The sequence below is a fragment of the Pangasianodon hypophthalmus genome, chromosome 4 (genome assembly GCF_027358585.1).
Source record: "Pangasianodon hypophthalmus isolate fPanHyp1 chromosome 4, fPanHyp1.pri, whole genome shotgun sequence".
Classification (NCBI taxonomy): domain Eukaryota; kingdom Metazoa; phylum Chordata; class Actinopteri; order Siluriformes; family Pangasiidae; genus Pangasianodon; species Pangasianodon hypophthalmus.
In genome coordinates, this window is record NC_069713.1 from 8521996 (window position 1) to 8537563 (window position 15568).

At 35.7% G+C, this 15568-nt stretch overlaps 1 protein-coding gene across 3 annotated transcripts in view; it reads right to left on the bottom strand.

Moving 5' to 3' along the window:
- The window catches only part of LOC113526350 (laminin subunit alpha-3), a 106087-nt gene that overhangs the window by 55819 nt on the left and 34700 nt on the right, over positions 1–15568 (bottom strand). For 2 of the 3 annotated variants that reach the window (XM_053233137.1, XM_053233139.1), the window contains exons 18-28: positions 12480–12532; positions 11507–11612; positions 9952–10051; positions 9528–9684; positions 8451–8592; positions 5573–5715; positions 4196–4290; positions 3266–3407; positions 1104–1261; positions 693–801; positions 334–431 (exon numbers count right to left, since the gene is read on the bottom strand). In XM_053233137.1, coding sequence (XP_053089112.1) covers positions 334–431; positions 693–801; positions 1104–1261; positions 3266–3407; positions 4196–4290; positions 5573–5715; positions 8451–8592; positions 9528–9684; positions 9952–10051; positions 11507–11612; positions 12480–12532 — 1303 coding nt within the window. Of the gene's footprint in view, positions 1–333; positions 432–692; positions 802–1103; positions 1262–3265; positions 3408–4195; positions 4291–5572; positions 5716–7265; positions 7399–8450; positions 8593–9527; positions 9685–9951; positions 10052–11506; positions 11613–12479; positions 12533–15568 lie in introns of all 3 variants that reach the window. The other variant, XM_053233138.1, reaches the window with a different exon arrangement.

Sequence of the window (15568 nt, forward strand, 5' to 3'; positions counted from 1 at the left end):
GTGACTGATAGGCAGAATCTACAGTTTGGGCTAGAAAGAATTCAGCCCTTGGTTTTGCGTCAGTTGACTTACTCTGTTCTGATTTAGGCGTGAACATGAAGAACTTTCTATTCTGATTAAAGTCTCAGTCCGATTTCAAACACATTATCAGACTGCATGTGCAGTAAATGTACTCGCTGTCCCATGTGACGCTCTTACTTTAAAGTGTTGCCTGCTTTGTTTTCTATTTTATTCTCAACAACCCTTGGGGTGGGGGTGGGTGGGGTTAAAATTAAAGGACAAGAGGACTCTCTTTTCCTGAACAGGAAATGAAACTTTTTTCAAGAACCACACCTGTCCTCTGTGAATCGGCCATGGTGCGAGACGCAGAGCACCGTGGGCTGGACGAGCTCCATGGTGAACTCATCAGAAGGGATGGCGTACACTCGATACTGTGGGAGGAAAAACCAGCAAAAGATCAAGTCATTACACAATACTCACATTAGAGGATTGCATAACACGATGCACTTGTAGGCTCTCCAACTCTTCAATTTTACATGTACATGGTAAGAGGATTACTCTTAGTCCAGCTTGTTTTCTCATCTCTCAAAATTTTCATACAAGGCTATTTAATCTGCTTTTGTCACACAGATCTGGCAACCCAGCACAAAAGGTCCAACAGTAGTCAGAAAATCATAACAGCGATCTCTCACCAGCAGGACTGAGCGCGTGGGGGACTGCAGAAGAATCTCAGCCTTGGGGGGAAGCAGAAAGTGAGCGATGCGGTTTTGTCCGTCCACCACCACAGAGCGACAGAGGAAGCTACAGAGCAGAACATTTTTCAAAATTTAGATTTTAAACCTGAATCTGGACCCTCACGTCTTTTTCTGAATTCCACTACAATGGTTCTTCAATTGAAACAAGCCAACTTACATCATCTGATAATATCAATATCACTTCATCTCTATTACAATATAAACAATATTTATGGAAAGCACTTTTTATTTATATTTGTGTATGTGTGTGTGTGTGTGTGTGTTTTTCCAAGGACTAACAGTTTTACACTGGGAATTTATTTCTCTTTGAGATGTCCCATAATTAAATGGGTCATATAATAAACACACCTATAAGCACAGCTGTAGATGTTAGCTCTGGTTTGAACTTGGTCCTCTGGTTGTCCACCGATATAGACATTAACGTTCTGGGTTGCATCCACTTCGTTGGCGTATTCCAGAACCAGGACATGGGAGCCGGACTCAGGGACGTGCAGCGTCAGCCGCAGCTGGAAAAAGACAGATGTGGTGTGACTATACAAACACGTGTGCATTTACAAGCTTACCAGCAAAGACTTCAATAACCCCAATTTAATAAAGCATTTAAAGATAAAATACACCAGCGGTTTTATTCAAGCCCATGCAAAGAAGCAAGGAACATGACAAAAGTATTTGAATATAAATTTGATATATTTGAGTATTTGAACATGTCACATAAAATTCTATTTTTCTGTGATGTTTTTCCTCTGTTTTGAAATTGCTATGGGTAAGATTTCAGATTTCCGTCTGAAAAATTCAGAACCCTAAATATAAATCCCAAAATTCAAATCTCAAAAATACAGATTTTATGGAAATTAGGTCAAATGTGAGCCATCCTGGAATCCCAGGGAAAAGTAGACATATTTGGAGTGGTTTTTTGTTAAATGCTGTTTTTGAGATTAGAATTTCAGGGATTTCTATTTTTGAAATTTGAATTTTTTGGGATTTGTATTTAGGGCGCTGAATTTTTCAGATCTGAAATCTTACCCCTAGCAATTTCAAAAAAAAGGAAAAAGAAACATAGATTCGAAATGTAAATATATGAAATACGCCACAGAAAAAAAAAATTGTGATGTCACACATATAGAATTCAAATTCACATTCAAATACTTTTGTCAGCTTTCAAGCTCCATACATGGTAATGTTCAACAACAGTTGTTAGAAAAACGTGACACATTCTCACATGACAGCGCCAAAGTGAAGTGTAGCTTCTTTATTTCTTAAGAAGAACCTTAAATTTGCAAACACTATATAGCAAAGTACCATTGGTTCTGATTTTGCCTAAAGGGTTAAACTTCATTCAGGCCCCATGTGTGTTTTCTGTGAACTTCCATTTTAACTGATACTTGAACATTAAAATGCTCTATAGACACCTTTTTTATAGATTGTAGCTATTCGTATTTGGTGTTATTTTATGATTGCTTGGAAACCATTGAAAAGTGGAGTTAAATCACCAGTGAAAAGTAATTCACTGAAGTGTAGTACCATTTGCAGAACACTGGATTCGCAAAAAAAAAAAAAAAATAAAAAAATAGTATAATGATCAGGATTTGGCACCTGTTGAGTCATTTTGTCATAAGGAGTTGGCATCAGTACTTGGTATCACCAAATACTCGAGGATCAAAAATCGGAATCTGTATAATTTATTGTATGTGTATGTGTATGTGTATATATATATATATATATATATATATATATATATATATATATATATATATATATATATATATATATATATATATATATATATACATATATACACACACATACACACACACATACACACACACAGTACTGTGCAAAAGTCTTAAGCACATGCAAAGAAATGCTGTAGAGCAAAGATGCCTTCAAAAATAATGAACTTAAATGTTTCTACATTAGAAAAAAATACTATAAAGCACGGTAAACAGTAATAAATGAAACAAAGTCAATATATGGTGTGACGATCCTTTGCTTTTAAAACAAAAAATACTAATCTCAGGTACAATGTGTGCAGTTTTATAAGGAAATGAGCATTATGTTTTTTTGTCTGAAAAGTGTCTCTTATGTAATATGCTGCTTTCTTTACAGACATACAAACATTTTTCTATAACATTTAATTTTGTGCTGGAAATCTAAAATGTTTTTGTACTGAATCAATAATGTAGAAGTCATAAAATAAAAATCTAACAAAGTTTGTACTAAAAAAATAGGGTGCCTAAGACATTTGCACAGTACTGTATATATACATACATATATAGCGCATTTGGTGTAACATTGCTTCTGCCTATGATAAGCAGAATGATGATAAAGCCTGCTGGACTTCCCTTGATTCACTGTAGATGAATATCTCATAACCATAACAGAGTTTAAAGGTGTTAAAGTGACTCATCCTACCTGTGAGAAACACATGTGTGTGTCTGTCTGGGTTTGTTGTACATGCATGCTGTGTGTGTGTGCATACCTAGTGGCCTGTAATTATCCTAATCTCCCACCTGTCTGCCATTGACGGACACCAGCTCGGGATGGTCGGCAGTGGGCTGTTGTATGCGGCTGTGTCTCTGTGTAGAGCCCAGGCTCTGAGACGCCAACGCTGACGGGAAGCCGTCCAACGGCACGTGCTTGTAGAGGAGACAGCTGCAGTTGGGGCACATGGCAAACAAAATCAATCTGACCATCTGAGCATAATACAGTACACTACAAACAAAGACAATAGTAATATTTATGGTAAAAATACAATAAATAATGAATTAACTATACGTACAGTATATGAGTATTGCAAATTCTGAACAGTATTTAAAAAAGATAAAATAGAATATTATACAGTTCAACCTTTTCAAATTATTTTTTTAATTTTTAAATTATGATATAAATTATATTAACTGACTGCTTGAAGAATTTCACTTGTCTTTTTATACTTTTTACCCCTGTATAACTGTGTAAGTGTGACGTCACAATAAACATAAATCAATAAAAATTTAAAGTTCTCTGTATAAATAAATATAAATAAATAAAAGGCAAAGTATTTGATTTGCAACCTTTAATAGCAACAGAACCACCTAAAGTATGGGCCAAAAACCTTAGTCGACTATTACGATGTATTTCTATTTATAAATGTGTTATTAATGAATAAATGAATAAAAATGATGCAGCTGATACATATTAGCTAAGAATGTCACTTCAAACTGAGAACTTTTATTATGTAAAAACATATATTTCTTTCAAATAGAAAAGAGACGAACCTATAGACTTTTATTAGTGAAGAATAATGATGTAATCTGGTCACTGAAATATTTAACAAAGCTGTTTAGTTTTAATAAACGACGCATTTAATGAGAGTGCACTCTGGCTTTGGGATCCAGCCGTCATCCAAACTTATTGTGTGTTCACGATCTAGAGAAAATCAGACATGATTTCACACGTACTTGCCGTCTCTGGACTGGTAGGTACACGGCTCTGTGATCTCCTGCTGCAGAATCCTAGCTTCATAGTACGCACTGGGCAGTAGCACCAAGTAGTCCTGTAACACAACACACACATGCTAATTGTGCATTTATTTAACATTATTTCAATTTCAGTGGGATCCTGATCAACAAAAAATAACAACGATTCTGATCTAAAAAGTGAGAAGGTGAAAAAGTCAGAAAGTTACACTGGTTGATACGTTTAATTTAATTTAGTTTAGGTTAGTTCAGGTTAGTTATTTCTGGTCTACCAAATTTTAATGAGGTACAAAAGCCTGCAGCAACTCCCAATAATTGTTTACATAAATTATAAAAACATATGAATTTTAAAGTCGTAACTTATTATTCAAGAATAAATTCTTTAACATTTTTGATCTGAGGATATAAAAATCATTTTATTCGCCATATACAGTACTGTACAAAAGTCTTAGGCACATGCAAAGAAATTCTGTAGAGCAAAGATGCCTTCAAAAATAATGAAACTAAATGTTTCTACATTTAAAAAAATACTATAAAGAGCATTAAACAGTAATAACTGAAACAAAGTCAATATTTGGTGTGATGATCCTTTGTCTCAGGTGCAGTGTGTGCAGTTTTATAAGGAAATGAGCTGTAGGTGTTACTGAGCATCTTGCAGAATCAGCCACAGTTCTTCTGGAGACTTTGACTATCACACTTGCTTCTTATTTTTGCAGTAAAACGCAGCAGCCTTCATTATGTTTTTTTTGTCTGAAAAGTGTCTCTTATGTAATCTGCTGCTTTCTTTACTGACATACAAACATTTTTCTAAAATGTTTTTGCACTGAATCAATAACGTAGAAGTCATAAAATAAAAATCTATAACAAAGTTTATACTAAAAAAAAAAATAGGGTGCCTAAGACTTTTGCACAGTCCTGTATAAATATATATATATATATATATATATATATATATATATATATATATATATATATATATATATATATATATATATATATATATATATATATATATATACATACACACACACAAATTAAGATATATATGCAACACAGACTACACAACACACAACACATTTATCATCCTAATATACAAATATTGCACGCGGAAATGGTAGACTCGGTCGTATCTGCTTTGACCTCCTCACTGGCTCACAGTTCAGTATTTTAATATCACAAAATTGTCCAATAAAACTGGATAATTCCAGGGCCTTTAAATATCAACTGAGAAAATGAACATAGCGGTTTTTGGTGACTCATGAAAATAAAATGTCTTAATGAATCAAGACCACCAAGATATTATATAAGAATGTCAATTCATATCACAACTTTTAACTAAAATAAGAAACGGAAACTAACCAGCAGGATTCCCTCAGCCTGCACACACACGATCCACTTTCCCACGCTGAGAGTGAAAGGCTGGGCGAATCCGTCTCCGGGAACGGTGAGGAACGCAGGAGAGTGGCTGGGAGGAAACAGCACCTCTTTACTATCTCCAGACCCTACAGAAGAAAAAAGACCAATCTCTACATTACAGTAAGTTTACATAGGATTAAAAGTAGGTTTAAACAAAAAAAAAAAGTAGGATTGTTCTGTTCTGTACTTCACTCAGCCCTGACATGGATCATTTCTTAATTTTATAATACTGTATAACTGCAACATCATCAATACTCCATAATTTTTTTTTACATTTCAATTATTAATAATATTTGTGCGACACAAAAAAACCCTTCTTGTGCTCAGGGATATTCCTGGTAGCAGGTGTGTGATCTGTTTTGTGCAAAATAGAATAAACTAAAGACTAAATACTAAAGTTTTTATAGAGACTTGAGCTATTTGACGCCACTATACTTCATCAGTGTATTTCATTTCCTGAGCTCTAAAATCAGGACTAACAGCTTGGTACATCATCCAACAGTGTGCATGTTGGTGTTTAACGTTTCCGTAACACTGTGATGATGTGAGACATATTCGGAGCTGGTGACTTAATTTCAAAGGTTACATTAATATTTAAGCAAGTGAAGTTTTTTGTATTCAGATTTAGCTCACATAGGTGCTTATGTTGATTTTCTGGGTCGATAAAATTACACAGATACACAACGAGGACTGATGAAGCAGCCTGCATTTATTCTCTCTGCTGTTAATTGCAATACAGTGTAGATTTAGACAGATAGAGGTTTACAAACCTAGATTCTATTTTTATTTTTTGTTCCAATGGAGTAAATAGAAATCATGAACTCGTACTGTACATTTTTCATGCTTTCATTTTGCTATTTAGAGTTTAAAATATTAATAAATTGTGCCCATGTTATGGTTAATTTGTGCTGTTCTCTGTAGAAAACAGTTCACTACATGTAGATGGAGTTCATAGTACAAAGCAACATACCATTTATTTCATTATGTGTAACTCGATTCTGAATAAAAATGATCCCAGTTATTAACACATGCACACACACACACGCACGCACACACACGCACACACACACACACACACACACACACACACACACACACACACACACAAGCTGCTTGTTGTGTTTTAATCCTCCCCGTGAAAGCAGGAGATTGTGCTGTTTAGAGTGCCGTGTTAATAACGCATGAAATCTGGTTTAGGTTTATATGGGTATCATGTTCAGACCAGTAAGTACAGGGGGAGAGCAATTTTATATATATATATATATATATATATATATATATATATATATATATATATATATATATATATATATATTCATATATATATATTCATATATATATATATATATATATATATATATATATATATATATATATATATATGTACACACACACACACAGATATATATATAGAGTTATATCTATATTTACACAGACAACCAGAAAGACTGACAGACAGACAGACAAGGCTATAGAGTTACATCTATACTGTATATGCAGACAGACATAGAGACAAAAAGCGATGGTGGAGGGTGTGTTTTTAACAGATATACAAACTCAAGAGACATATTCACAGACACTAAGTCAGAGACAGACAGAAAGACAGACGGACAGACAGACAGACAGACAGGAGTACCTGGTGTGCCCCGGGTGCGGGTGACGGTGACTCTGCCGCTCACGTGGGCTCCGTTAGGATTAGCGTAGCGCAGCAGCATGAGGAAGTGAGGAGGGTGCGTCTCATTGGCATGCACACTCACACACACTTCACTCTGAAGGGAGAAAGTGAAATGTGGACACTCACACACACACTAGCTGAGGGTCAGGTGGGTCAGGTTATACACATCAGTGTTCAACTACAGCTCCACAGTGGGGACTCCAGAGCCACAGGCCACTCAATGTGAACCTTCCTTAAAACCTCTCCTTCATTTTCAGCCCTGATTTCCCAGCATTCAGTGCAGGACAAACAAGCTCAAGCTGCAAGCAAAGCACCAGCATGAAGGAGGAAGCAGGAAAGAGGCAAAATCATGCAATCTTCGGATCAGAGCTCAGATGTGATCAGTCTATACTAGACTTACGTTAACCACGTTGGCACTAATAATAATAATAATAATAATCAATTAATGCTAATATGTCAAACAACTAATTGAGAATTATATTACAGCACTGTCGAATTCTCAATTCTGATTGGACAGAAGGTGTTGATTACATTTTGATAACAACAGCAGTGGTGGTTTAACAGTTAAGGCTCTGGGTTACTGATCAGAAGGTCAGGGGTTCAAGCCCTAGCACTGCCAAGCTGCCAATATTGGGCCTTGAGCAAGGCCATTAACCCTCTCTGCTCCAGGGGCGCTGTATCAAGGCTGACCCTGTGCTCTGACCCCAAATTCCCAACAAGCTGGGACATGCAAAGAAAAGAATTTCACTGTGCCGTGGTATGTGTGTGACAAATAAAGGCTTCTTCTTCTTAAGAGAAGGTCCAACTACAAGCTATGTAATTAATGCACTTGTGATCGTTTCTATTGTAACAACATATACGTGGAGTTAACAGAAGGAGTCTCCCGTGTCAGCACTTTGTGAAGCTGTAATTTTAATTTAAATTTTCGTGTGTGTGTTATTAACTTCAAGAGAATTAAAAATGGGACAAATGTTTATAGCTGCTATAACGTAAGTGATAACGCTTAACGAAATTATTTTGTTATTTAGCGAATACAGTAGCTGAAAAAGGATCTCATGAGTAGAAAAACAGGGAAGAATGTAGCACAAGATAGTGATGATAGTGATGATGATGATGATGATGATGGTCAGTCTGCTCATCACTTACAGCTGCAGTGAGAGAAAAAGCTCGATCCCGCCACCAGTAAGACTCTCCCACGCACGGGCGTGTGCAGGCCAGCGGTCATGTAGCGCATTACTACGGTAAAGGGACCAGGGGAGGTGACAACGACATACACCATCACCTCTGGCTGAGAAAAGAGACAGGGTTAGAGCTCAAAAGCTTTATCATGACTGCACACGTTTAACTGCATTACAGCCAGGTAAAAAGCTGCACAGTAATGGCAGATCTCGTCTGAAAGAAGAACTGCTCTGCTGATGATTAGTAGAAATGATTATTTCCAGATTATATTCAGATCAAAAAAGTTCTACTGCAACTAAAAGTAAGAGATTCATTCCTCAGAGAATAGCTGCAATAAAGCAGGCATTGAAATATACACTGTACATAACAATACTGTATATTAAATATTACAGCATACAGTATATAGTATCATTTTTATTTAGATAAGAGCAGTATTAATTAATAATTAATAATAAATATTTTATTCATTTATCAGTTTCGTCATTCTTCTAATGCATGGTGCAAAGTAAAAATCATTTCCCTTTGAAATGAATTTAGACAATAATATGCTTCAAGGAAATAAATAAATAAATAAATAAGGAAGGAAGAAAGGAAGGAAGGAAGGAAGGAAGGATGGGAGAAACAAAGACAGGAAGGAAGGATCGAAGGGACAGAGAGAAAGTAAGAGAGAGAGGGAAGGAAAGAAAGAAAGAGTGGAAGAAAGGAAGGAAGGAAAGATGAAAGGAATAATAAATAAATAAATAAATAAGTAATAATGCAATATTGAATTTCAGTATTAATATCAATATGTGCTGTATATTAGCTGAAATCCATGCTGTGTCTCTAATATAAAACATCAATAACTTTTGCGTTTATATGCGTTTGCTTCATATAAAAAATTTGTTCTAAAATGGACTCTACTGATATGTTGATCAAGTTAAAAAATGCAGGCCAAAAAGCCATTAATTCTCTTCATGAGATAAATGATTTGTCTGTTTGTATGTGTTTGTGAATTTATATCTAACTCAGATGAAATGATCTCACTGCATCAGGTGTTATTGTTACCTGTGCGCGCGAGAGTGTAGCGTAGCCTCTCCAGCTGAATTGTGGGAACTCGTTTGGGTCGTAGCTGAAGCGCACGGGCCGGGCATTGGGCGTGATGCCATTCTCTGCCTCAAACTTTAGATGATGGAGGTCAGGGATGTAGAAGTTGGGCTCTGGCCTACGACACACACACACACACAGTGGAGAAAGTGGAGTGAGTGAGTGTGTGTTTCATCAGGAAGATAAACTGACTCACACTAAAACAGCACAACAGTGACAGAAATAGCAGCTGAGTGAAAAGAGATTCATAAATCAGAAATGTTGCACTTCTGAGATGAACACTGTGTGTGTGTGTGTGTGATTGTGATCATGTTGGTGAAAGAATCCTCAGGTTTTGGGAAATGTTAATGCATTTAATTTCTGAAAACAGTGATAAAGTGCTTACTCAGAGCACGTTCGGCCACGCATGTGCTTCCTGCACTGGCACTGACCAGTCAGCTCATCACAGCCACGCCCTATGGCCCCGCCCACATCACACTGGCAGCCTGTTAGAGAAAGAAGATTAAACAGGATGTTGCTCATACATGTACACTCATCTATGCCTCATAACGTGATCAATGCAGAGGACTCACCCTGAACAAATACACAGATAACACCGTGTCAAGTAAAGGTGAAGAAAACCAAAATATTACTAAGCGTTTAATTAGTGATCTTCTACTTCTTATTTTCGTCTACATCACAATTTGCAGGTGCAGTAAACATAAGCTTTGTTTTATTAACAAGTTTTGTCTTATTAATTTGACTTCAAGAGAGAGAAAAAGAGAGGCTGATGTATTGAAAGAACTGTTTATACCTGCTATAACATAAGTGATAACAGGAACTAACTTGTTCCACAACATTAAATGTAACTATTAATGGATAAAAAGTAAATGTCATTCTGTTATAAATAAAAAATTGCTAGTGTCGGCAAATTGATGTGCTTTAAAAGGAATTGCATGATTTTTGTTCTGGAAAAAATATTTAACTTCAGGGTGGTAAAAGTAACTCCGCTTGGTGCCAGGATGCACCACACCTCTCTGTTGTTGATTATTTTCCTATAACAACACACCGTCAAGTGTGTTATACCTTACTGAGACTTAGTTTATCTCTACTTCTAGGTTTTGGAAAGACAGTTTAGGCACGCAATTACAAACTCAATCATACACACAAAATAATTTTCCAAAAATGTTTTACAAACATGAAGCCCATCCCACAGAATAGAAGATGTTATTTGCTTTTTTTAATTATTTTTTTATGATGTTCATTATGTAGGTAATTAATGTCATATGAGTGATAACACAGGACTATTTTAAAACCTTGGTAAATTAATTATTTATCAAAACTGCTAGCTTGATAGCTGATAGCGTTAATACAACAAGATGTCTGAGGTTACTTTGTAAATATTACACTATTGTTAGTAATGTTAGTCATGATTTAGTACAGGTCACTGCTGTGTGACACACACCTGGCAACCCTGGACTGCACATTATGGTCTGTCCTCAGGTTGCTGAATGCAGTCTTATCATAAGTCCACATGCTCTCACAAGTTATACTTTTTTGTTTTTAAATGATTACAATCACAATTTTAGTAACTTTGCTCGTTTGACACAACAGCGTACATTCTTCACTAACACACAAAATTTTCATTCTCCATAAATTGATCTCTTCGGTTGTGAAATTTTGACCAGATGGTGAGACTAAAGCCAAATTTCCTCTGCAGAGGACAATAAAGTTCACTTCAGTTCAATAATTCACAATAACACATTGTGGGTTTTTAATATGTAACACTATTTCTGGTCAAGTGTACTTGCGTGTCAGTAGCATACACACACACACACCTACACACATACAGAGAGAGAGAGAGAGAGAGAGAGAGAGAGAGAGAGAGAAGCTGAAGGGTGTGTAAGTTTTCCCGTTTGATTAATCATTACTGATTACTGCCTTCCACTCCATTCACTCACCCTGGCAGCCAAAATAGTTCTTCTTCTGCAGCAGGAAGTAGCCGTCGTCACATGTATCACAGGCGTGGCTGCAAATATTGGGCTTGCAGGAACATTCACCGCTTTCCTGAAATAGAAACACACACCACATCACACACACTTTGCCTAACTCTAAATCAATAAGTTACTCAATATATATTCAGTTACTCATTTATATATATATTTTTATATATATATATATATATATATATATATATATATATATATATATATATATATATATATCTATATATATATATATATATATATATATATCTGTAAAGCTGCTTTGTGTCAATGTCCATTGTTAAAAGCACTATACAAATAAAATTGAATTGAATTATACACAGGTTAAACAAGGCAGATTTTCAGATTTCAGTGTGTGTGTGTGTGTGTGTGTGTGTGTGTGTGTGTGTGTGTGTGTGTGTGTGTGCGTGAGTGTGCGATTTTTTGCACATTTTTTGGCGGATTTTTTTTTTTTCCTGCCAGATTTTTGGTCAATCTCATTTTTTTTCCTGCCAGTTTTTGGCCAAATTTAATTTTTCTTTTTCAAGTTTTTTAGCCAATTTTAAATTATGTTTTTTTTCCCTGCAGGTTTTTTTTTTTTTGGCTGATTTAAAAGATTTTTTTTCCTGCAGGTTTTATTAAGTGATTTTTGAACTTTTTTTTCCTCCAAGTTGGAGGTCGTGCAAACATGTTCTAGTTCTAATTGTTTTATGTAATTATTTAGTCATTCTCATAGGTATTCTTCATATATTACAACATACGAGACCATTTTAGGACCTTAATGAAATAACTATTTAAGGCAACTGTGTTTAGGTTTGTTTTATTGACCCTGTATATTCTTTGCTTGTTTGTTCTGCAACACTTATATTTCTGTAGATCTGGCAACCCTGACTGTAGCGAACATCATTGTCTACTGGTGAAGAGAATAAGGTTCATTAAACCCACTCACCTCATGACATTCACCCACACCACTCTGAGTCCCTCTAATATCACACATGCACTCTGAAAAGGGAAAAAAAAAAACCTTTTACTGAGCCATTAATAGAACAGGATGTAGTACAGGATGCATTAGAGTTGAATGTTATTCACTTTTTGTCATACATCAAACAGTCCCCAAATATTACCCATGTTAATTTCAGGGTAAGTATAAATATTTTTTCAGACCACCATTGACATTAACGATACAAGTGCTTAATGTGTTTTCAGAGATAAGCACCTCCTTTCAGGATTAAATCTTACTGAAATCTTTCAGGTTTGCTTACTTTTTTTCCCCTCATCATTCTTATTGTTTTGAAATCCCACTAGCAGTCAGTGATTCCTCACAACAAAATTTAGCATTTATGTTGCCATAAATTGTAAATAGATCGACTTTATTTATTAGCAGATGCTACTTGCTCCTAGGAAATAGTCATTTACACAACTGCTGCCTTTTTTGGTCCTAATTAAGCAATGCTAATATAATACAGTCCCTAAAGTTAGATACTTTGCTAGTTGCTAGCTACAGGTTTAAAATAACAGATTACTTCCTCTAAAGGTAAACTAGCTTGCTAGCAAACTTAGCTTCTCTTTTTCTCCCTATTCCACAATAAAGTAGTTGACTTAAGGTTAGCTAGCTTGCTAACCAAATTGTCTACTGACTACAGGCCTTACTTACCGTACACAATATTACAGTTAGCCTAATATTAGCTAGATTATTAGTGAATATGGCTAGCACTACTAATATCAAATACCTACTGCTGGTGAGGTAACACTGGCTAAGTTAGTTAGGGCTAGCACAGTGTTTTATGCTAAGCAATAGACATGAAAATAGACTCAGGATGCGATCAGGTGATTAAATTTAAACTTTATGAACTTATGTTATTTCTGGTTTAAGGGCGTGAAAAGTGGTGATGTGTGGTTAATGGTTTTTTTTTCTCTTAGGTGCTAACAGATGCTACATTATTTTTCTAGAATCCATGTGGAAAATAATATCCATAATCCACTGGATACTGTATTACCCTTATATCTCTTATATAAGTGTTATCAGAGTACTATAATGCTGAAGTGAACACAATAGTACAAAGGTCCTGCTTTTTTCAGCTCTTTTCAATGTCTGTATTTTAGCAATTCAGTCAAGGCTATTACTCTAATGAATTAATAAAAAGAACATCCTACCCTATTCTTTAGGTTTAAAATGGAGAAAATAAAAGACAAGAGGATGTGGACAACTATACTGAGGCACAGAAAGCAGCAGATGAACACGGTCAAGAAAGAAAGAGGACGGCGGAAAGAGAAAGGTGGAGTTGGATGAATAGCCCCCGATTACCTGCACTGGCTATCTATTCAAAGCTTTAAAAAAAAAAAAAAAAAAAAAAGGAGTTCTTCGTAGCACAAAGCAGAAACCTGATTATGAAACACAAAGAGGAAAGAGAGAGTCATGGTTTATGGCCAGCTACAGTTCAGGCTGATATTCAGACTCTCTGACAACACTACACCCGTTCCACAAGCCACTAAATATACTGTATAAATAGGACATGATTAATTATCAAATAGTATTGTCTAAAGACAATTAAAAAGTTTGGGGTGGGGGGGTTCACATGGAGGACATCAGAGTAGACACCATCTTATCTCAAAAAAGTGAATTTTTTTTATGAATATAGTTATAAATTAACTTAAAGACCATTTTATATGTAGCAAATGAGTGCTTGGTCAGCTTATCCTTCAAACTGTTGGTACACTTTCTGTACAGAGGAGTGCACAGAATTAACAAAAACACTGACATTATTTTATTAATTTGTTTACTCAAAAAGGCTAATTTAAAAATTACAATGTTATGACCTCAAATTAGCATTTCATGGCTTCATTAAGTTGTTTTTTGATTAAGATTGACAGATTTTTCTACTCAGAAGCACAAGTAATTCGCACAATCTGAATTGGCTTAAGCAGTTTCTTAACCAATCTCTGAATAGATATATCTTTCCATGCATAAATATTGACTTAACATTTGGACTCAACTCAAATTCCTTCCAAGTCAACGGGCTCAAGTCCAAGTGAAGTCACAAGTCACTGATGTCAAAGTCACGACTCCAGTCCATGTTGTCTGAGTCATGTGACTCGAGTTCATTGTGGTGCATTCACGATGGCTCACCATTCAGAATCACAAAACGTCAGTTATTACTTTCTCAAACATGAGAAATAGAGACTATGGCTGCAATGTGATATTTAATACAAATTTAAGCTTTGTATTGCAGTTAGAGATGAACTTTAAACTTCATAATCATTTCGTTAATCCTACCATAAGACCGCACTGACAAACATAAATGATGCACCACGTTAAAATCAGCTGATTTCACTGCGCTACTGCTGACCTGTCAGGTAATAATTCACATGCAAGTCATGACCTTGATCAAGCTGAACAACAGAAGAACTAGAGAGAGGTTTGGATTAAAAGCTAGAGAGGTTTGGATTGGTCTGTGGTTGACTAACTCTGTCTAAACTTCTTCCAGGAATGATCCCTGCTGCTGTAAACTGCAGTGACTAAGAGTTGTGAAATGAATATAAATCTGCAATATATCAAAAGACACAAAATTGAGACACCCTCCGACCGATTCTACAGTATCTTATCATTTATTATAGCTTTTAAAGTAAATATGATTCCAGTCTTACTCATCTCTAATCTAATCACTCAGGTTTTAAGGAATGCGTCCACATATTTCCGTGTGTTTATTTTAATCATATCATCAGGTGAAGGATTATGAAAAGCTGCTGAAAGTTGGAGTTATAGTGACAGATACATGGCTCCTGAAGAAGTGCACGAATCAGCTACAGGCTGGTTATGAACTGAAACATCAGGTCCTAATGACATAGAGTTCAGTGTGAGGGACATTTCACTGGTTCTCTACTGCATGATGAGTTTAAAATAATGTTGTTTCTAACCGACTTTGTTGGTATGTTTACAGTGTTAACGTGCAGAAGTATTTTGGCTACTAATATCTCATATTAGAACTTAAAAAGCAGGACAGGCCACGCACACAGGCAGTGACGATAGCGGACACCACA